The 24,779-nt window shown below is 43.6% G+C and overlaps 1 protein-coding gene across 6 annotated transcripts in view; it reads right to left on the reverse strand.

Moving 5' to 3' along the window:
- The window catches only part of LIN9 (lin-9 DREAM MuvB core complex component), a 239,744-nt gene that overhangs the window by 155,347 nt on the left and 59,618 nt on the right, over positions 1 to 24,779 (reverse strand). The window contains exons 1-4 of one of the 6 annotated variants that reach the window (XM_030195728.1): positions 24,084 to 24,109; positions 17,377 to 17,409; positions 920 to 1,014; positions 73 to 177 (exon numbers count right to left, since the gene is read on the reverse strand). In XM_030195728.1, the coding sequence (XP_030051588.1) occupies positions 73 to 177; positions 920 to 928 (114 nt within the window). In that variant the 5' untranslated portion in view covers positions 929 to 1,014; positions 17,377 to 17,409; positions 24,084 to 24,109. Of the gene's footprint in view, positions 1 to 72; positions 178 to 919; positions 1,029 to 17,376; positions 17,410 to 24,083; positions 24,110 to 24,779 lie in introns of those variants that run through there. The other 5 variants (XM_030195723.1, XM_030195727.1, XM_030195725.1 and 2 more) reach the window with 5 other exon arrangements.

Here is a 24,779-nt window from a genome sequence, read left to right on the forward strand (position 1 = left end):
TGAACTGAGCAATGTTAAGAGGATAGACATTTCCTTGCTTAGTTACTGAGATCTCCAGGCCTTCACACGTACCTGAGGGATCATTGTGACCTTCTGATTCCTTTTGGGCGACCTGGTGTTTAACTGCCTTTCTTCCTCCTCACAAAAAGGCCGGCTTCGTTTCGAATTCCTGGAGGGCTAAGGAAAGCAGAATTAGAAATTCACTGAAGACAGACTAGCTCAATGCACCATACACTTGAAAAACAGTATCACTTTATGAGAGGCACAAAAGAGCACAAAGCAAACAAAATGCTGACCACCACCACACAACATGGAAGTACAGAACTGCCAAATTCTAGACTGTACAGTTTGCCCAAAATCAGAACTCTCTCTGCAGTATTTACAATAGTCTGCTGGGAAACAAAAAATTCTGCAACACCACCAACTTACATTTTACCATACTGCAGGAAAGCTGACTAGTCTTGATGGCTGGAGGTTTTAAACATTTAGCCCATCAGATCAGACAGTAAAGGTCTAAAGAAGTAGATGGCAGAAGGTATGAGAACCAAGATGCTAAATCATCCTGCCACCCAGGGTCCCAGTGACCAAACTTATTTACTAATGACAGTATGAAGGTCTGTGTGAAAAGAGAAGATGGCTCTGCTCAGCATGAACAGTACAATCACAATCTGAACCCACCAACACCCAATCGAGCAAAGCGACCTCAAGCTGAAAGGTATGAAACACCTTCCATGTGATAGTCTACAGTGGAAGGTTGGCATGGGGTATCTTAAATTCCACTGTTTGTACTCTACCTGTTCGATATGAAAGAGAGGGGTGAGCATTTCTCATAGGCAAATTCAGAAGACACAGGCCTTCAGCCAGTGTTGGGCTAAGACAGCAACATCCTCATTTCTTATCATTGTCATTGCTTCCTTACCATCTCCATGGGTGCGCCAGAGTTGCTGCCTTTCCAAACAGGTGTTTTTGGAGGAGATGTGTACTTTTCATTCCATGTTTCAGATAAACTTCCCTCTGTTAGCAAAATACTGCAATTTATTGCATGTTCAGAATTAAGAAATGCTCATGAAGTCTGAAGTTAACCTAATACAATGTTTACATCTTATAGCCCTACAAATTACTTTATGATGCCCTCTATGTTTGGTCAATATTCAACAATTTACACAAATCAAGAAAAAGAAAAGCAACTACCTCACCAATGAAAGGGTCTTTCAAAACATGTTGCTCTTGAGAGCAGTCCTATCTGTACAACTCTGTGTACATCTAGTGACACTAGAGAAATGAGAAAGGAATTATGTGGTTTCAGCAGCTCAAGTGTATCACCCTCCTTGGAAAATTCTTGAATTGTTAAATTAATATCAGTGTAACCAGTCCACTGCAAATGGGCTTATATAAGTGAAGCAGTATTACAGAAAGAACGACCAACTCAGAATATGGACATTCAAGTCACTGTTTCACAGGTATTATAGAACAGGATACAGCCTGTTCTAAAATACATGAGATAGACGTCCCTCTATTAGAAACGTCCAGCATGAACATCCATTTTACAAACTGAATAGTCCAAATTATGAACAGGGGGGAAAACAAGGGACATGGACATCTGTGTGGCAGCAAAGAACATCCACCTTATAAAATGGCCACAAAGACATCCATGCAGAGCAGAGGAGTAGCCTAACGGTTAGAGTGATAGGTTGAGAATTGGGGAGGGAGGGGGGGAAGCAGGTTCAAATCCCACTTCAGTTGTTTGTGGATTTTTTTTTTTTTAATTGTGAGCCTTCCAGGAACAGAAAAATACGTACTTTATCTGAATGTACACCACTTACTACTACTACTTGACATTTCTAAAGCGCTACTAGGGTTATGCAGCGCTGTACAATTTAACATAGAAGGACAGTCCCTGCTCAAAGGAGCTTACAATCTAAAGGACAAATGTACACTTCAATAGCCTTCAGGCTTGTAGGAGTCTTATACAGGTGTCCACCCTCCCTCTTAAGTCTAGAGGAAGGATTGAACATACAAGATATTGAACATGTCCATGTCTAATCCATTAACATTCATAAAAGATTGGGCTGTATTAAGTAAGACAATACTAGACTCCGTGGCACTAGTAAAAATGAAATCTAAATCAAAAATCAGCCAATTCATCTGGTTCAACAAAGACATCCTATGCATCAAACGAAAATGTAGGCAGCTTGAAAGAGAATGACAAAAATCCCAAACTGAAGAAACGTGGAAATCAGCTCTAAGATTTTCTAAATCTACAATAAAAAAAAAAGACCAAATACTACGGAAATTTAATATCAACTGATCCTTTCGATACCAAACCTATTTTCAGTATAGTCAACACCCTCTTAGATAGCAGGGCTATTACTACCTCCAACTAATCTGCTCCATCTGCTACCCAATTAACTACATATTTTGAACAGAAAATCATAAAAATTAGCGATGTTATAATGTTTAAAGGAGACCCTACAATATTCATGACTGAACTGACACAACTGTCATCATTCTCTTCCCCTTCATTCTCTGTGAAGAAATCTTTGCTATTGAAATATTCAGCTTCTAAATGTATACTGGATTCCTGTCCTAGATTTCTATTAAAAGCTGCACCTGACCTGTTTATAGTATCCCTCAGATCACATCTCTCTCTTGTGCTATCCTTATGTCATTCCCCTGCAGAAAAGGGGTCCATAATGTTACATTAGTACATAAAGTATTGCCATACTGGGACAGAGCAAAGGTCCATCAAGCACAGTATTCAGTTTCCAACAGTGGCCAATCCAGGTCACAAACACCTGGCAAGATCCCAAAAACGTACAATACATTTAATGCTGCTTATCCCAGAAATAAGCAGTGGATTTCCCCAAGTTCATTTTAATAATGGTCTATGGACTTTTCCTTTAGGAAGCTGTCCAAACCTATTTTAAACCCTACTAAGCTAACCTCCTTTACCACATTCTCTGGCAACGAATTCCAGAGTTTAATTACATATTGAGTGAAGAAAATGTTTCTCTGATTCATTTTAAATTTACTACGTTGTAGCTTCATTCCATGCCCCTTAGTCCTAGTATTTTTGGAAAGCTTAAACAAACGATTCACATCTACATATTCAACTCCACTCATTATTTTATAGATCTCTATTATATCTCCCCTCAGCCGTCTTTTCTCCAAGCTGAAGAGCCCTAGATGTTTCACCCTTTCCTCAAAGGGAAGTTGGTCCATCCCCTTTATCGTTTTCGTTGCCTCTCTCTGTACCTTTTCTAATTCCACTATATCTTTTTTGAGATGCAGTGACCAGAATTGAACACAATATTCAAGGTGCAGTTGCACCATGGAGCGATACAAGGGCATTATAACGTCTTCATTTTTGTTTTCCATGCCTTTCCTAACAATACCTAACATTCTATTTGCTTTCTTAGCCGCCGCAGCACACTGAGCAGAGGGTTTCAATGTATCATCAATGACACCGCCGCCTAGATCCCTTTCTTGGTTGGTGGCTCCTAACTTGTAACCTTGCATTATGTAGATATAATTTAGGTTCCTCTTTCACATATGCATCACTTTGCACTTGTTCACAATAAACGTCATCTGACATTTAGACGCCCAGTCTCGTACGGTCCTCTTGTAATTTTTCACAATCCCCTTGCGATTATTTAACAACTTTGAATAACTTTGTGTCATCGGCAAATTTAATTACCTCACTAGTTACTCCCATCTCTAGATCACTTATGTTAAAAATATGTTAAAAAGCAGCAGTCCCAGCACAGACCCCTGGGGAACCCCACTAACTACCCTTCTCCATTGAGAATACTGACCATTCAACCCTACTCTCTGTTTTCTATCTTTTATCCAGTTTTAAATCCACAGTAGGACACTAACTCCTATCCCATGACTCTCCAATTTCTTCTGGAGTCTTTCATGAGGTACTTTATCAAACACCTTTTGAAAATCCAGGTACACAATATCAACCAGCTCACCTTTATCCACGTTTGTTCACCCCTTCAAAGAAATGCAATAGATTGGTGAGGCAAGATTTCCCTTCACTAAATCCACGTTAGTTTTGTCTCATTAATCCATGCTTTTGAATATGCTCTGCAATTTTGTTCTTTATAATAGACTCTACCATTTTGCCTGGCACCGATGTCAGGCTCACCCTATGCCTAAAAATCCCCTGGCAAAAATAAACAATGTAACAAACTACAGGCCAGTGGCCTCTATCCTTTTACTAGTAAAGGTGATTGAGGGCATAGTCGCTCACCAATTTATGGATTATCTGTCCTCCTTTTCTTTTCTTCACCATACACAATCTGGCTTCAGACCCAGTTTCAGCATGGAAACAGTCCTAACCATATTAATTGCCAACTTCAGGAAAGAAATCAGCCTATGCAGGAAGATCATCCATATGCAATTTGATATGTCAAGTGCATTAGAAGTGGTAGACCATAATTTGCTACTTGCATAATGGTCTGTCGTAAATTGGTTCCGAGGATTTTTAAAATGTAGATCCTATCAAGTCAAATCTCCTAATTCCATCTCCCCCCAATGGGCTCCAGACCAGAGTCCCAGAGGGATCCCCCCTTTCACCAATTTTATTCAATATTATGATGCCCATAGTTACAATAATTTTATTTAGGTGGATGATGGAACCATCTACATCCTTTTCAAAGATTCTATTGAAGAAGTGCCATCTATCATCAAATCTGGTCTAGAGCTGATGGAGAATTAGGCCTCCACCTTTAAACTAAAATTAAATAGAGAGAAAACAAAACTGTCTATTATCTAACGCTCACCGTGTCATAAACTATCACAACTTCACACGTGATAATGCAATTTATCCATTGCAGTCCCAACTAAAGATACCTGGTATAATAATTGATTCCTACATGTTATTTGACATCCAAGTCCAAGCAGTCATCATAGAAACCTTTAAAGCAATGTGGAAACTAAAAAGAATCAGTTATTTCTTCCCTAATGATATGGTTAGAACCTTAATACAAACATTAGTATGATCACACTTTGATTTTTGTAATGCCATTTATGCTGGCTGTAAGGAATCTTCCTTGAAAAAACTGCAGAGCTCAAAATACAGTAGCCTGATTAGTCCACAAGGCTATGGAATCTGAAAGTGCAGCCCCTTAGTTTATAAAGTTACAATGCCTACCAATCAAAGCCAGAACAACATTCAAACTATGTACATTTGTTTTCAAAACTCTATGGCTTAACCCCTGATTATATGCAACCTTTAATTGAACTCCCCCTTCGCATCACTCTCCCTGGTTCAAGAGATTATCTAACCCTCCACTAATCTACAAGTCAATCTACGTCAGGATTCTCTTACCTCTGTACCAAATGGTGGTATTTCCTGCCAAAATTCATCAGATGGGAACCTAATTATTTGATGTTCAGGAAATACCTGAAAGCTTCTCGGTTTAAGAAATTTCTCAGGGATGATCATAATTAATTTAAACCCCTAATTGTACAATTATTCAATTTCTCAATTCCATTCTAATTGTTATTATACATGGATGACTATAAATTGTTACCTTTTTGCGTTTAGCATTCATTTCCATATTACATATTGTAATTACTCAATCCTCATTTATTTTATTATTAATCAATCAATACTACCCTGCATCACTCTTTGTACTGTTAATCACAATAAGTTGTTAGCCACACTGAATCTGATCTATTGGGATATCCTATATAATAAAACTCACCTCCAACGTTCTGAAGCTGACTGCCAGACTGCGTGGACATCTGCCTTGAGGCATTCGTGCGCTTCCGTTCGAACGTAGAGGCGCAGTTTCAGGCTTTTGCCACGCCCATCAGGTCGCCGCTCCTCACCCCTCCAACCCCCCCAAGGATGCCAACGCTCCGCTCCATCCACCCCCAGGTTGCCGCCGCTCCCTCCCTCCATCCACACCTGCAAAACTGCTTTGAAAAAGGAAGCGGGGCACCGCAGGCAGCCATCGGCTGTCAACTGTGCATCCGCTCCTTCTCTCACTTCTCACGTCGCTGCGCACCAGGAGCAGTGACGTCAGAGGTGAGAGGAGGAGCAGATGCACAGCTGACAGTCAACCAGCACAAAGCAACACGCCCCAAAAAGCGTGTCCCAACGTCAACGGAATGCAACCGCCAAGCCTACTCGCCAAGAAGTACAGCGTTGCGCCGGTAAAGCACAGGACAAACACACTCAAAAACGCCCCCTCCCCCGGTGCTTTGACACATCTCCATCATCACCCCCTCCCGTCACGACACGCCTCCGGCCATAGAGGACCCCAACCTGTCCCTCCGCCCTCATGGGTCGACGTCGTCCCTCCAAAACACCCGAACACACACTTGCAGGCAAGCTCCATCGACGGAGTTACGAACCCCCCCCAGCAAAATAAAGAACACAAGCCACTCCACCCCTCATCTAACACAGACCCCACTCCAAACACCCCCACATTTCACACACCCATGGACCCTCCCCCGTCACTGACAGACACAAACACACACAATACATCCCCCCTCCACCCCCAAAAAAGAAAACATGCAAAACCACCTCCAAAACCAAAACAAAACCCTCTAAGTTCAAAAACAACTCCTACTCCTTTGACAGCACAACACAAAAAAAAAAAAAAAAAAAACACAGACAACCCACTCCACCCCTCAGCAAAGGCTGACCCCCCTACAACCACCCTCACATTTCACCAACCCAAAGACCCCCCCCCAAAAAAAATAACAAAAAAACCCACAGACACTTGCCAACAACCACCACACACACCCCACCCTCACACACTGACTCTGTGCCCGTCTTCAAGTCTTTGCTTAAAGCCCACCTCTTCAATGCTGCGTTCGGCACCTAACCCTTACCGTTCAGTGAATCCAGACTGCCCCATTGTTCAGTGAATCCAGACTGCCCCAATTTGACTGCCCCTATCGGACCGACCATTCATTTGTCTATTAGATTGTAAGCTCTTTGAGCAGGGACTGTCTCTCTTTGTTAAATTGTACAGTGCTGCGTAACCCTAGTAGCGCTCTAGAAATGTTAAGTAGTAGTAGTAGTAGACATGCACAAAGTAGCTGCGTGAAACACATTATCTTTCACACGTCCCCCCTCCCACCCTCAAAACCACACGAGATGCACAAGGATACATGTACACTCAATCACTCTCTCTCTTACTCTACATCATCCCTGCAGTAATAACCACCCTCAAAGCCACACACCACTCCATCCCACTTTGCCAGCACGGCACATCCCCCACCCAAAAAAAAAAAAAAAAACAACCCACAGACACTCACCAACAACCTCCACACACACCCCACCCTCACACACACACACAAACTAACTGTGACACAGACACACACAATGCAGCTCTGTGACACACATGATCTTTCAGAAGCACCCATCCCCCACAAAACCACAGAACATGCACACACAATCTCTCTCTCTCACTCTACATCATCACTGCAACAATAACCACCCTCAAAGCCACACACTACTTCATCACACTTTGCCAGCAAGTGACATCCCCCAACCACCACCCCCCCCAAAACCCACATCTTAAAAAAACCCCACAACACACATACAAGTCAACAACAACACGGCCAACCCCCCCCCCAAAAAAAAACAAACAAAAAACAAACACGAACCCCCCCTCCAAGCCCAATACAACACCCCCTCACAGCAGCTTCAACAACCCACCCTCCCCTACCAGACACTGTGAGACATACACACAATAACAAAAAAACACAAACACTAGCAACCAACCTCCCACTCAACCACACCCTCTCTCACTTTCACACACACACAAACACTCTTTGTGAAACGCACAAAGACACACTCTCTGTGTCACACACACAGTGAAGCACACTTAATGATCACAAAACACACCCCTTCCCCAATATATGCCCCCAACACCGAAACCCACCAAAATCACAAAACAACTGCAACTTTAAGACAAAAACAAGCAAACAGCCAACACCTCCATGCTCACCAGACACCCTCCTCCCACCCACACCATTACTACACAAATCTCGCCCACGCTCTCCAACTTTGCCCCACCCTCTTCCACTTCCCCACACACACAATCTATCTTTCAGACACATCTCTGTCTCTAAAACTCACAAACACCACTACCGCTTTGTAACTTCCTTATACTACATCCTACAAATACAAAAAAACAAAACAACCAACACTCCAAAAAACAAAACAACAAAAATTAAAAAATAAAATTGCACATAAAACAAAAATTTCAATTATTCATTACCAACAAAACAACCAACACTCCAAAAAACAAAACAACAAAAATTAAAAAATGAAATTGCACATAAAACAAAAATTTCAATTATTCATTACCAACAAAACACAGTTATAATAAAAACCACTTACAACACATTCATGGCAGAAAACAAATACCTTGCTAGCGCCCGTTTCACTGCTCTCAGAAACGGGCCTTTTTTACTAGTAAATGAAATAAATATATTCAAGTACAGTAGATATTTTTCTATCCCTGGAGAACTCACTTTAAAAAAAAAAAAAAAGGAGGCGGAGCCAAAGTGGGATTTCAACCTAGGTCCCTTAGTTAGTGCACTGCTCTAACCTTTAGGCCAGAGGTTCCCAAACCTGGTCCCCGAGACACCCCAGTCAGTCAGGTTTTCAGGATACCCACAATGAATATTCATGAGAGAAATTTGCACGTACTGCCCTCTATACAAATATATCTAATGAATATTCATTGTGGGTATCCTGAAAAGCTGATTGGCTGGGGTGCCTCTAGGCCCAGATTTGGGAACCAGCGCTACAGGCTATTCTTCAGACCTGCATGTCCATAATACCTGAAGCTGTCATAGAACCTGGTATTCCTTGTTTCATGTTCAGGGAACAGCGAACACTGAGGGATTAAGGAGGTGTAGTGCCTTAATCCCTCCAGTGGAGGGCTGCTCAGAGCACCTTTTCTGCCTGGTGTGACAAGTACTGGGTCGAAATACAGACATCCATCTTTTTGGATGTCCCTCCCCCTTCTGTGATCGGAGCTGGATGTCCATATTTTGGGCACTCTCTAGTCCCACCCAAAACATACCCAGGCCACGCCCCTTTGCTATGTGGACATATTGCAGTGTTAGACGTCCATATCCTGCCTTTATAAAATTGGGATTTGGACGTTCATGCAATATGAACACCTAAATGCCAGTTTCAGACATCCAAAACAAGAATAGAGCTTCAAAAATAACCACCATAGTAAAATAATAGATGGCAGAAAAAAAAAAACCCCAGTCGATCCAACCAGTTCTGGTCTACATGGCTAAAGGGAAGAGAAGTCCATTTCTAGAATGAATACATTATTTCCCTCACTTTTTTTTTTTTTTTTTTTTTTTTATTTTACTTTTGTTCAAATACATTTATGCAATCCACATAAATTCACATTCTAGAAATAAAACAAAACTTCTATATTGGGAATAAAGTCCCTTAATAAAGGCAAAATGTATAACAATTTAGTCCACATAATATTGATCCAAGAAATAGGAAGTATAAATGTAGGTAAACTAACAATATTTTGATACAGACAGAGCCAGAAAAATTGCCACTGGGCTTCACGCTATCACTCAGGAACTACTGCAGCACTTTCTTTAGAAGACACAAATTCTAATAATTTCTCAGGTTCAAAAAATATGTAGTTAACAGAATTCAAAGAAATATAACATTTACAGGGGAACCTTAACATAAAGGTTGCACCTATGCGCAATACTCTTTCCTTTAATAACAAGAATTTCTTTCTTTTTCTTTGAGTCTCTCGTGCAAAATCAGGAAATATTTGAATTTTTGAGCCCAAGAACGGGGATTTCGAGTGGCGGAAATATAATTTAAAAACATTATTCCGATCTAATTGCAATGCAAAGGTGACCAAAAGTGTAGTTCTCTTGGTCACTACATCTAATGAGGACTCTAGAAATTCTGTTAGGTTTAAATCAGACTGGGGGTTAAGCAAACCAGGCTCTCCAGCTCCAGAGATATATAATGCTTTCGTAATAGGTGGATACCCCTCAGGGGGAATACCTAATACTTCATTAAAATACTTTTTTAACATATCTATAGCTGGCATAAGAGGAGACTTCGGAAAATTCAAAAACCGCAAATTATTTCCCCTAATCTGATTTTCCAAATATTCTATTTTCCGTTTTTGAAGATTATTATCCCTCATCAGTGTCTGTGTAATGGAATTCACAGTTTTAATTTCTTCATCAAAATGTTCCATCTTAGAAGCTTGTTCAACAGTTTTTGCTACAAAGTCATTTTGTGATTGCTTTATCTCCGCTACTTCGCCCCTCAAAGTACCTGTTATTTGCTGCAGGTTGGTAGTTAGTCCCTGTAGTGCTTCCCATAAGGAATCCAAAGTAACGGTCGTTGGTTTGATCAAAACTCCGAGGCCAAGGGAGGGTTCGTCAGGATTCCTCGGTAACGATACCTGAGGTGGTGTTCTCACTGGCGTCGACGCGGCAACGGGGTCTCCACGCACGGTCTCTGTAAAACGACTTCCGGATTCAGCTGGCTGTGCACTCGCTCCCGCGGTTTCCCTTCCTGGTCTCGGGGGTACCGTTATCGACGGAGGGCTCAGAGACGCTCCTTCAGCGCTTAGGTCCGCATGATCTCCTGGACCACCCAAAGCATTTCCTCCGGTTCCCGGCATTCGGAGTCCAGATTCTACCAGCGTTAGTTGCCGCAAGAGAGGGGGATCAACTCTACCTGTGGAGGTAGGTACTCCGAGTTTACCCTTCCGCTTTCCCATTACGGGATCTCGGTTTCCCAATTAGCAAACTTTCGGAGGGTATCTGGAGCTCGTTCTTGCACGTCTGTTCAAGCACCCCTCACTTCTATCAATATATATGATTTGCTTTTCTGGGTAGCAGCTGAAGCCAGACCAGCCTTGCACATATCATGTGGTGTGAAGTTAAAGAAGTGCTTCCACATATTCCATTAACACATTTGAAGCCTCGTTTTGTAGAGGATATGTACGTCAGAAACAAGATGTCCCAAGTCAGGGGTGTAGCTAGGTGGGGCCATGGGGGCATGGGTCCCCACACAATTAGCCCTGGCCCCCTCTACTTTCGACCCCCCCCCCCCGCCACCGCCCCTCTCCCACTACTTTCGATCCCCCTCCCCCGCCACTTTCGACCCCCCTCCCATCGCCACCAGGCACCTTTACTGGTGTGGGTCCCCAACCCCCACCAGCCAAAGTCTTCTTCAGGAGGTGCTTGCAGGATGTCAGGAGTCAGGACTGACAGAAACAGATCAGCGAAGGTGCTGGAGACCAGCGCTGAAGACGACTTCGGCTGGCGGGGCTTGGGAACCCCTGCCAGCAAAGGTACCTGGCAGCGGTGGCAATGGTCGAAAGTGGTGGTGGGGGGTGGGCTAAACTGTGCCCCCCCACCTGAGGCTCTGGACCCCCCTCCCGCCGAGATCTAGCTACGCCAATCTTTGCAACCTACACACAAGTATCATCAGTTACAGATGTTGAAAAGTAGGGTTTAGTTAGGCACAAAAGTGGGTGACTCAAGTTCAATAACAACCTAGTCTTTAGAGCAGCCTGCACAGTTGACTGCTGTTAGCGCATAGGAAAAGATTAGCCAGCAACACCTAACCAAAGATAGTATCTTGTGCTGACGATAGAGTCCAAACAATATGAAGAGAGGATCATGTGGCTGCTTTGAAAAATGGTATTCAGCGAGTACTTTAAGAGGAGAACTATTGTCACTACAGTAGATCTAATTTAATGAGACCTGACCTTGGAGCTCAGAGGAGCAACTGTTTGATCATAGTGGAATTGTATACATGATGCAAGCCAGTTTGCTAAAGTCCTTTTTCTAAACTGGCCTACCATATCTAATGGGACCAAAGGAGCTGAAAAAGCAAGTACATTACATAAATGATTCTGTTCCAATTAGCAGGCATGGACTGTTTAGTCTGAAGTATAGAGGGCTTTTCTGATGAGGATCTTAATGGGGCTTCGGACAGAAAGTAGGAAGGAGAGAACTTTGTGCCTGAAGTGGTGATTGGATTGCAGGGGAAGCCTCGGATGGTAAAATTATGACTTAACTGATACTTTCTTTAGTCAAAGCAGATGAATCCAGAAAGGAGAAATTAGACCTTACCTACATAAGTACATAAGTAGTGCCATACTGGGAAAGACCAAAGGTCCATCTAGCCCAGCATCCTGTCACCGACAGTGGCCAATCCAGGTCAAGGGCACCTGGCACGCTCCCCAAACGTAAAAACGTTCCAGACAAGTTATACCTAAAAATGCGGAATTTTTCCAAGTCCATTTAATAGCGGTCTATGGACTTGTCCTTTAGGAATCTATCTAACCCCTTTTTAAACTCCGTCAAGCTAACCGCCCGTACCACGTTCTCCGGCAACGAATTCCAGAGTCTAATTACACGTTGGGTGAAGAAAAATTTTCTCCGATTCGTTTTAAATTTACCACACTGTAGCTTCAACTCATGCCCTCTAGTCCTAGTATTTTTGGATAGCGTGAACAGTCGCTTCACATCCACCCGATCCATTCCACTCATTATTTTATACACTTTATCATATCTCCCCTCAGCCGTCTCTTCTCCAAGCTGAAAAGCCCTAGCCTTCTCAGCCTCTCTTCATAGGAAAGTCGTCCCATCCCCACTATCATTTTCGTCGCCCTTCGCTGTACCTTTTCCAATTCTACTATATCTTTTTTGAGATACGGAGACCAGTACTGAACACAATACTCCAGGTGCGGTCGCACCATGGAGCGATACAACGGCATTATAACATCCGCACACCTGGACTCCATACCCTTCCTAATAACACCCAACATTCTATTCGCTTTCCTAGCTGCAGCAGCACACTGAGCAGAAGGTTTCAGCGTATCATCGACGACGACACCCAGATCCCTTTCTTGATCCGTAACTCCTAACGCGGAACCTTGCAAGACGTAGCTATAATTCGGGTTCCTCTTACCCACATGCATCACTTTGCACTTGTCAACATTGAACTTCATCTGCCACTTGCACGCCCATTCTCCCAGTCTCGCAAGGTCCTCCTGTAATCGTTCACATTCCTCCTGCGACTTGACGACCCTGAATAATTTTGTGTCATCGGCGAATTTAATTACCTCACTAGTTATTCCCATCTCTAGGTCATTTATAAATACATTAAAAAGCAACGGACCCAGCACAGACCCCTGCGGGACCCCACTAACTACCCTCCTCCACTGAGAATACTGGCCACGCAATCCTACTCTCTGCTTCCTATCTTTCAACCAGTTCTTAATCCATAATAATACCTGTTAATTTGCTTTCCTTTAGTCCCTCCGGATCGGCCCAGGATTGGACTGATGGGTTGTGTACGCCTACCAGCAGGTGGAGACCGAGAAAATTCTGACTCTAGAGAGCCAATAGGAGCCCTGGCCATGTGACCCTAGCCTCAGTATTTGAATAACAAAGCAGAAAAGAAAAGACCAACCTTCTGTGCCTTGTAGAATCCAAGCAGCCACAAAGCACTCCAGAAACGTGCTTAAACAACAGCTGTGCCGTGAAATAGGGCTCACCAGCAACTCTTACCAGAGAAGAGGTATGGCCCCCCCCATAATCATATATATAAAAAGGCTTTTTTATTTTTTTTTTTTTAAACTATCAACTTGCAAAACAGCTCTGTATCCGACAACTGAACATCTGAACACAGTAACTCCGAACACAGAAAAGAAAACCACAGTCATGAAAGAACACGGGAGGGACCTGGGCCGGTCCGGAGGGACTAAAGGAAAGCAAATTAGCAGGTAAGGTCTAATTTCTCGTTCTTTAGAATCCCTCCGGACCGGCCCAGGATTGGACTGATGGGATGTAACAAAGCAGTAGTCCTACGGAAGGGACCCCAGCAAACCCGCTGTGAGTACTCAAGATGCAAAAACCGCCTCCAGCAGGCACTGAACATCAAGTCTGTAATGTCTAGAAAAAGAATGGAGAGAGGACCATGTCGCTGCCTTACAAACCTCTGCTGGAGGTACCAAGAAACACTCCGCCCACGAAGCTGCCTGCCCTCTTGTAGAGTGAGCTTTAACACTTTTTGGAACTGCTCTACCCGCCAAAAGGTAAGCAGAAGCTTTCATCTCCTTGATCCACCTAGATAACATGGGCTTAGAAGCTGGCAAACCCTTACGACAACCAGCAAAAAGAAAAAGACGATCCGTGCGGCGAAAGTCCTCAGTAACTGCGAGATATCGTTTAAGTACTCTCTCAACATCCAAAGTACGCAATTTCCTCTGCTACTCCGTTCCTGAGGCCGATCCCAAAACAGGAAGAAAAACAGACTGGGACAAATGAAAATGAGAGACTACCTTAGGCAAAAAGGAAGAAACTGGACGAAGGACCACTCGCTCCTTAGAAAACTCCAAAAAAGGAGACCTGCAGGAAAAAGCTTCCAACTCCGAGACCCTCCTTGCTGACGCAAGACCAAAAACACTGTCTTAAAAGTCAAATCCTTCAAAGAACAAGCCAGCAACGGCTCAAAAGGAGGCCCCGTTAGAGTCGAAAGCACCAGATTAAGATCCCAAGATGGAAGGACCGATCTGGCTGGTGGACGAAGAAGACTAACCCCCTTCAAAAAGCGGGAGACATCAGGAAGACTAGCCAAGGACTTACCCTGAATCCGACCTCTGAAACATGAAAGAGCTGCCGCTTGCACCTTAAATGAAGAGAGAGACAAACCTTTATCAAAGCCTCACTGCAGAAAATCTAACATCTGAGCCACCGAAGCCCGAAAAGGAGCAATCCCAGCATCTGTACATCAAGCCTCAAAAATTCTCCAGGTGCGACTATAGCTTAGAGAGGTGAAGCGACGACAAAACCGAGGCATGGTAGAAATCACCGGAGCTGAAAATCCCCTCTTAGCTAAACGGGCTCGTTGAAGAGCCAAGCCGTAAGACAAAAATCGAGCCAGGTCTGGATTTTTATTTTGTTACATTTGTACCCCGCGCTTTCCCACTCATGGCAGGCTCAATGCGGCTTACATATTGTATACAGGTACTTATTTGTACCTGGGGCAATGGAGGGTTAAGTGACTTGCCCAGAGTCACAAGGAGCTGCCTGTGCCTGAAGTGGGAATTGAACTCAGTTCCTCAGTTCCGCAGGACCAAAGTCCACCACCCTAACCACTAGGCCACTCCTCCACTCGGAACTGGCCCTTCCAACAGCAAGGTTTTGTGCACTGGAAGACGAAGAGGAGATGCCACCCGAAGACGCTGAAAGTCCGCATACCAGGACGTCGAGGCCAGTCTGGAGCCACCAGAATTAACGGCCCCCCATGCTCCCCAATCCTCTGTAGGAGACAACCTAAGAGAGGCCACGGAGGAAACGCGTAAAGCAGACCGGAGGGCCACTGCTGTAAGAGGGCATCTATTCCTGCCGCTCTTGCATCCCTTCAGCGACTGAAGACGTGAGGAACCTTTGAGTTGAGACTGGACGTGAAAAGATCTAGAACTGGAGTGCCCCACTGCTCGATTATCAACTGAAACGCTCGATCGCTGAGAGCCCATTCTCCTGGATCGAGAGTGTGGCGACTGAGAAAGTCTGCTTGAATGTTTTCGACTCCTGCCACATGGGAGGCTGAGATGGCGGTGAGGTGAACCTCCGCCCATGCCATGAGACTCGCCACCTCTCGACTCAAGAGACGACTCTTCGTTCCCCCCTGGTGGTTGATATAAGCCACTGCTGAGGCATTGTCCGAGAGAACCCGCGCCGCCTTGCTCGCCAGCAGAGAACGGAACTCCTGCAGAGCTAGCTGAATAGCTCTGGTCTCCAAAAACTTGATGGATTGAAACACTTCTAGAGGAGACCAGAGACCCTGGGTCTACCTGTCTAGGCAATGGGCTCCCCAGCCCCGGAGACTGGCATCTGTCGTTAAGGCTACCCACAGAGGAGACTCCAATGGCATCCCTGCAGAAAGATTCTTCATCCGTAGCCACCAGAATAGAGAGCTGCGTTCCTGGTTGCTGAAAGACAACCTCATCTGAAGGGAACCCATTTGAGAGGACCACCGGGACAGAAGAGACAACTGGAGAGATCTCATGTGAGCCCTGGCCCAGGGAACTACCTCTATAGTCGCTGCCATGGACCCCAGAACCTGAAGATAATCACCCAAGTGTAGCACCCCAGAGGCTGAAAAGGAAAAAACTTAAAACCTGACCAGCCTCTAACAGAATTCCCCTGGCACAGAAGATGAAATAAAAACCAGAGTAATGTAGACACAAGAGAGAGAGACTAATGGGCTCACTTCCTACCTGCTGGGAGACTGAGAAAATACTGAGGCTAGGGTCACATGGCCAGGGCTCCTATTGGCTCTCTAGAGTCAGAGTTTTCTCAGTCTCCACCTGCTGGTAGGCGTACACAACCCATCAGTTCAATCCTGGGCCGGTCCGGAGGGATGCTAAGGAACTGATAGTTTGTGTCCATCTACCAGCAGATGGAGATAGAGAATACTGTACTGAAGACAGTGATCCTGGACGGCTATCCCCTCACTTAGTCAGTATATATGTCAAGTCATAATTTTACCTTCCTATGCGCCAGCAGCAGATGAATCCAGAAACTGATGGGATGTACCAAAGCAGTCCTCTAATCAGGGTGCGAAGCTGCCGCTCCCCTAAACAGCACTGTTGCACCAAACCGGGCATCTGCCCGGGTGGCCACATCCAACCTGTAATGCTTCAAAAATGTATGCAAGGAAGCCCAAGTGGCCACAAAGCTCTATTTTTTTAACTTTGGCAAAATGCCGGACCAGGTGAAACGGATAGGCGTCACCCACTTGTGAGAAGAGTGAAGCCTGCTTGTCCTCAGAGAAAAAAAAAAAAAAAAGGACAGCAACACACTTTAATAAATAATTGTTTCACAAAAGTTTGCTGTCCAAACTTGTGATCTTTGTTATATTAACTTATGTATCAATACTACAAAAAAAAAATTGGGGGGGGGGGTGGGGGAAGCTTCCTCCACCGATGTCGAGGGGGGTACTGGCTGCGGATCAGCGTCACCTACTTGTGAGAAGACTGAAGCCTGCTTGTCCTCGGAGAAATAAAATGCCAGCAATACACTTGAATAAATGATTGTTTCACAAAATTTGAACCCATTTAGAAAAAAACTAGAAAAAAAAGTTTAACTCAAAATGGGGGAGGGGGGAAGGGTGGCCCATTAAATCTCTGCCCTGGGCATGATTTTGACTATTTACGGTAATGTGATCAACAACTGATTCACATTTCTCACCAAATCAAAAAAGCCTAAATTTAGAAAAATTAGAAAGTCAAGACTGTAGTGCACACCTCCATTTCAGTCCCTCACCTTAGTGAAGCTGGGGAAGGAAGGCACGGCAGGGCTTACCTTTCAAACTGACCAGTGCCTTTACTGAGGAATCTGGGGGAGAGAAGAAAAAAGGGAACATATAATTACTGAAAACTGGTCAACAAATCCTTAGCAAGGTAAAAGCAGCACCACATCACTAACTGGATAGTTTTCTGGGTTTATTTTTTTTTAATTTAACACCAAGATTTTTTTCAACTATGATGAAGCGCAGCTTTTAAGTTTCAGTTTGTTTTAGACATTAACAGGATAGTGAATGACAACAATACTAGAAAATGTGTGCGTACCCCCTCAGACTACCATTGGAACGCTTTCTATGACTCGCTTTTTTAGTATTGCCATCTTTCGCTCATCGAGTGTCATTTTATAACAGGCCACCTAGGTTAATTGGGCAGGAAGGCCTCTACTTTGCACCCGTTTTATAAAGACATAGGCAATACTAGCACAAATCCTGAAGAAATCACACCTAGATTTGAGGTGCATGCGTTACATCAGCTCAAGAGCAAGTATTTTTGTATTTTATAAATGCACTAGCCGTTAAGCCCGTAAAAACGGGTGAGTATTGCAGCCCTTCTCTCTCCCCTGGCCTCACCCCGTCCACCGATCCTCCCCCCCATATCCAGCAACCCTCCTCTTTCCCTTGGCCTCCCCCCATGTCCAGCAACCCTCCTCTCTGCCCCCCCTGCCCTCCCCCCATGTCCAGCTACCCTCCTCACCGCCGCTCCCTCCCCCCTCCGTGCCAGGCCCCCTGCACTGAGCGCCTCTCACCTCCTTGTGAAAGCGCTACAGGCAGCAGCAGATCGCTCTGCAGCTGCCTGCAGCGCTTCCACACGGAGGTGACAGGCACTGTTAGGTCAGTGCAGGGGGCCCGATACGGAGGGGGATGGGGGTAGGGTAGAGGTTGGTTCGCGCGATGTTCATTTCCAGGTGGCGTCCAACAGTCCGACTCCATTTCCCTCTCTGTTTTGGCCTCTGACGTCTTGATGCGAGGGCAGGACAGAGAGGGAAGTCTGTACTGCGCATTTGCAGGTGAGTCGGTCACTTGCCGTTTATATGTTTGATGTACACTGACACCTCAAAAGCAGGTGTAAACACATACCCACACACACAGTATATATGAGCGTCTATTTTACAAATGCACATGTAGATTGTGACTCTGCCCATGCTCCATCTTGAACATGTCTCTTGTACAACTAGATACCAGCTTTCACCTCACTTACTTTTAGGTGTGATCTTTATTTTAATAAGATCCTATCTATACATGTAAATAAGTTTTTATATGGCTCCCTTGGTGGCGAACCTGTTTATGAGAGCTTTTGAGCAGAGGTACGTTTATACTGCTGAACTTATGCCCTTCTATGGGTTCGTTTTATTGATGACTAGTAAAAAAGCCCCGTTTCTGATGCAAATGAAACGGGGGCTAGCAATGTTTTCTTCTGTGTGCATGTGGGAGTGTGTGTGTCCCTGCCCTCTGGCCTCTCTCCCCTCCCCTCTCTGAGTCCTTCACTGTTACAGAGCCAGCGATTTGATTTCGTGCTCTGCTGTTTTCCTTCACTGACTGTGTTACAGAGAGGGCGGGGCAGACACTCATAGGGAAACCGGATATCTCGCCCCCTTTACACTTCCGGCTGGAGGCTTCATAGAACGTTGGTTTTGCCTTTTATATAGAGAGATATCTTTCTCCTATGGGAAGGAAGTGTAGACCTTCTACATCAGTTCTGTGACTATTTGAACAACTGTCATTCTCAAATTAAATTTGTACTACATTTTGAACCCCTAAGGATTTCCTTTTTAGATGTTTTGGTTACAAAAACCACTAGGGGGTTTAGAACTAAGGTATTTCACAAAAGCACTGATCGAAATACTTTGCTGGACTATAATAAGAGTAGTCATCCATCATCTTTGAAAAATAGTTTACCTTTTTCTCAATACCTCATATACCGAAGGATTTGTTCTACTGACGAAGGGTTTAAACAACAAGCCAAAGATTTATCAGGTAAGTTATTAGCATGAGGCTATCCTGTAGATGTGGTTCATAAAGACTATCGCCGAGCTAAATATAACAATCGGGATCTCTTATTGACACCGAAATTAGAGATGTATAAAGATGAAGAAGAAGAAATATTTACATATGTAATGCAATACAATTCCTTCTCCTCTAGAATATCAAGGGCAGTATGTAAGCATTGGCATTTGGTGAGAATAATTCCGAGTTCACAGATTCCTCTCCAAGTTTCTCTTTTAGTAGGACCAAAAATTTAAAGAACATGTGAGCCCAGCTCTCTTGCCTGTACTGTCGCCTGCTGCTCCTTTAAATGAAGAAATAATGGGACATGTTAAATGTGGGAATTGTGCCATTATGATTAGAATATCTGTTTTTGTTAACCCCGTAGATCAGAAGAAATGCCCTTTGAACTCGAAGACATCCTGCAAATCTGATTTTGTGGTGTATTGTTTGATCTGTCCATACCAGAGGGTGTACGTTGGTCAAACCTCCTGGAAATTGAGTCCAGTTGAGTGAGCTCAAGAGCTCATTGTCGACTAACAGAACTGGGTTACCCTTAGCGGAACATTGTGAGAAACATCTTTTTTATGACCTTCGCTGTGTTGTTTTACAGCATATACCGCCACTACCTAGAGGAGGTGATAATCATAGGACTCTATTGCTACAAGAACAGCAATGGATATTTAAGCTATGTTCTTTGGAACCCACGGAGCTCAATTCACGTATTGAATGATTTCATTTTTTCTAAGATTGGTCCATCTGAAGGCGTCCAACGTCAGAACCTTATTAAATAGAAGCTATTTTGCTGTTCGTAGTGTGCTGGAGATGGCCATAGAAGATTTATACTGTATACCATGCTTGTGAGCGACTGAATTTGTTTTATAATTTGTTCTACTTGATTTTGAGCGCCTGCCCTAATAAATGACTGTTCTTTTTTAGAAGACACTCTGCTATCCGGGACCCTGAAGCAGCTAAGCGAAACGCTAGCCATCATTACATATAAGTACATAGGTAATGCCACACTGGGAAAAGACCAAGGGTCCATCGAGCCCAGCATCCTGTCCACGACAGTGGCCAATCCAGGCCAAGGGCACCTGGCAAGCTTCCCAAACGTACAAACATTCTATACGTTAGTCCCGGAATTGTGTATTTTTCTCAAGTCCATTTAGTAGTGGTTTATGGACTTGTCCTTTAGGAAACAGTCTAACCCCTTTTTAAACTCTGCCAAGCTAACCGCCTTCACCACGTTCTCCGGCAACGAATTCCAAAATTTAATTACGCGTTGGGTGAAGAAAAATTTTCTCCAATTTGTTTTAAATTTACTACACTGTAGCTTCATCGCATGCCCCCTAGTCCTAGTATTTTTGGAAAGCGTGAACAGACGCTTCACATCCACCTGTTCCACTCATTATTTTATATACCTCTATCATGTCTCCCCCTCAGCCGTCTCTTCTCCAAGCTGAAAAGCCCTAGCCTCCTTAGTCTTTCTTCATAGGGAAGTCGTCTCATCCCCGCTATCATTTTAGTCACCCTTCGCTGCACCTTTTCCAATTCCACTATATCTTTCTTGAGATGCAGCGACCAGAATTGAACACAATACTCAAGGTGCGGTCGCACATGGAGCGATATAGCGGCATTATAACATCCTCACACCTGTTTTCCATACCTTTCCTAATAATGCCCAACATTCTATTCGCTTTCCGAGCCGCAGCAGCACACTGAGCAGAAGGTTTCAGCGTATTATCGACAACGACACCCAGATCCCTTTCTTGGTCCGTACCTCCTAACGTGGAACCTTGCATGACGTAGCTATAATTCGGGTTCTTTTTTCCCCACATGCATCACCTTGCATTTGCTCACATTAAACGTCATCTGCCATTTAGCCGCCCAGTCTCCCAAGGTCCTTCTGTAATTTTTCACAATCCTGTCGCGAGTAAACGACTTTGAATAACTTTGTGTCATCAGCAAATTTAATTATCTCGCTAGTTACTCCCATCTCTAAATCATTTATAAATATATTAAAAAGCAGCGGTCCTAGCACAGACCCCTGAGGAACCCCACTAACCACCCTTCTCCATTGTGAATACTGTCCATTTAACCCCACTCTCTGTTTCCTATCCTTCAACCAGTTTTTAATCCACAATAGGACTTTTCCTCCTATCCCATGACCCTCCAATTTCCTCTGTAGCCTTTCATGAGGTACCTTGTCAAACACCTTTTGAAAATCCAGATACACAATATCAACCGGCTCCCCTTTGTCCACATGTTCATTTACTCCTTCAAAGAATTGAAGTAAATTGGTCAGGCAAGATTTCCCCACACAAAAGCAGTGCTGACTTGGTCTCAGTAATCCATGTCCTCGGATGTGCTCTGTAATTTTGTTTTTAATAATAGCCTCTACCATTTTCCCCGGCACTGACGTCAGACTCACCGGTCTATAATTTCCCGGATCTCCCCTGGAGCCTTTTAAAAAATCGGCGTTACATTGGCCACCCTCCAATCTTCCGGTACCACACTTGATTTTAAGGATAAGTTGCATATCACTTAGCTCCACAAGCTCATTTTTCAGTTCTATCAGTACTCTAGGATGAATACCATCCGGTCCAGGAGATTTGCTACTCTTCAGTTTGCTGAACTGCCCCATTACGTCCTCCAGGTTTACAGTGAAGTCAGTAAGTTTCTCCGACTCGTCCGCTTGAAATACCATTTCCGACACCGGTATCCCACCCAAATCTTCCTCGGTGAAGACCGAAGCAAAGAATTCATTCAATCTCTCCACTACGTCTTTGTCTTCCTTGATCACCCCTTTTACCCCTCGGTCATCCAGCGGCCCAACCAATGCTTTTGCCGGCTTCCTGCTTTTAATATACCGAAAAATTTTTTTACTATGCTTTTTTGCCTCTAATGCTATCTTTTTTTCGTAATCCCTCTTGGCCTTATCTGCACCTTGCATTTGCTTTGTCACTCCTTATGCTGCTTCTTGTTATTTTCAGACGGTTCCTTCTTCCATTTTCTGAAGGCATTTCTCTTAGCCCTAATAGCTTCCTTCACCTCACTTTTCAACCAGGCCGGCTGTCTTTTGGAGTTCCATCTTTCTTTTCTAATTTGTGGAATATGTTTGGCCTGGGCCTCCAGGATGGTATTTTTGAACAGCGTCCACGCCTGTTGTACAGTTTTTACCCTCTCAGTTGTCCCCCTAAGTTTTTTTTTCACTGTTCTTCTAATTTTATCATAGTCTCCTTTTTTAAAATTAAACGCTAACGTATTTGACTTCCTGTGTATAGTTACTTCAAGGTTGATATCAAAACTGATCATACTATGATCACTGTTATCAAGCGGCCCCAGTACCATAACGTCCCTCACCAGATCATGCGCTCCACTAAGGACCAAGTCTAGAATTTTTCCTTCTCTTGTCGGCTCCTGCACCAGCTGCTCCATAAAGCTGTCCTTGATTTCATCAAGGAATTGTACCTCTCTAGCGTGTCCCGATGTTACATTTACCCAGTCTATATTTGGATAATTGAAGTCACCCATTATTATCACATTGCCCATCGTTGGCCTGAGGGGCATGTATCCAGCAGGAACAGTGGCATTTTGGCTCCGATTCTGCACATCACATTAGCGCTATAAAGATACGCACTTTTTGTTGTTGCTTTTTTGGGATATGAACTTAATTTGTCAAGAAACAATATATTGAGCAATATCGTATAAGGAACGCACTGATAAGCAACAAAAGAATATATTCTTTTTGGATGGTCCTTTTGAGAAGGTTTTTGCCAATAATGAACAATTAAGTGGTCGAATTGATCCTTTCAAGTCTTTAAATCTTTTTTAGATTTTGAGCTCTTTGAGGCTTTTCCTTCCCTTTTAACAAGAAGTTATATTAGTCACTTTTCACCGAGTGGATTTTGTATTTTGTTTTATCTATTTTATCCACATCTGTTTTTTTTTTTAATATAGTGACTACTGAAATGTGTACCATGGAGACAGCCAGTAAATGAGACTACACCCAGCTGGAGGGCTGCCTCATAAATTACCATCGCACACCTGATATCCCCTGCTTATTGACATAAGTCCTGCTGTGATGTCCAACATCACTTGACTTACCTTCCCCTCTAGCAGGGGAAGAAATTACAGAAGGGCCAAGCAAAGAGCTCTCACTGACTGTCCATGATGCTTTTAGCTGCAGCTAATTGGGGGGGGGGGGGGTACTCCTTGCCCTTACCTCAGCTCTTAGATTTCAGATCCCAAGGTGGGTAGGCTATATCCTCTGCCCCAGGAGGACTTGCATAAAGGCCTGGAATTTCCTAAGGTTGTTGCCTTGGTATCCATGTTAACAAAGAAGAGCAGTGAAACTCTGCCAAAGCAGAGGAACACTGAAATCCCACGGAAACAAGCAGAAAGTGATAGGGAGTGGGAAGTAGACCAGGCTAACCAGGAACACATGTGGAGCCTTCTAGGTGTGGTAAAACATTTATTAGTGAAGACTCGACACAGATCCGTGTTTTGGCGTTTAACCTGCTTCAGGGGTCTAAATAAAAACAATAAACAATTTAAAAATATACACAATACAACTATAAATGTATGAATATCTACAACAATCAGAAAACAACAACATATAAATGTATAATCAAATGAGAAGACTATAATGATAACGGAAATCTTGTATAATACTTAAACAAAATTATAAAAGATATGAATAAACCAAAGAAGAAGGACTGACCTTCATATAATATGTAAAGCCCCAACAGATGAATGGTGGTTGGTAAAAGTAGATAAGCACAATTGTTTTGTATCGGATGCTCTAAAAAAAATCATTTGACACGGGTTTGTGACATGGAAATAAAATTACATGAACACACTAATGAGGGGATGTGCAGAACTGTTTACAGATAGCGAAAAGCTAAAAAGCAAAAAAAACGAAGAGAGCTCAAAGAAGAATATAGCCAAAAACTTAAATCAGGGAGTAACAAAGAAGAGCACCATCCCTGTTGAAGGTGGTCTTGAATTGAAGAGCAGTACGACGCCGAATATCTGAATGCCGATCATCTGGATGTCCAGTTATCCAGACGCATTATATGCCCAACAGTACCTTCCCAGCCAATCCTCACAGTCTTCTGAAGGAAATTATATGAACGGGAGCAGGGATGCAGCAGAGAAAATCCCTGCCCTTTCCCTTTTCCTCTCGACTCATACACAGCAGAAAAAAAGGTTGTGGGGACGCTGCAGAGGAAAAAGCCTTGCACTTTCAACTTGCTTGGACACGGCAGAGAAAATTGAAACAAAGCAAAAAAGGCATGTTTTATCAATAAAGGACAAAATTGATATTGTGGAGAAATTAAGAAAGGGAGTGTTGGGGAAAAATCTAACAGAAGAATATAGAAATATCAACAATATCTGATATAAAAAGACAAAGGTG

Source organism: Microcaecilia unicolor, chromosome 3 (genome assembly GCF_901765095.1).
Source record: "Microcaecilia unicolor chromosome 3, aMicUni1.1, whole genome shotgun sequence".
NCBI lineage: Eukaryota > Metazoa > Chordata > Amphibia > Gymnophiona > Siphonopidae > Microcaecilia > Microcaecilia unicolor.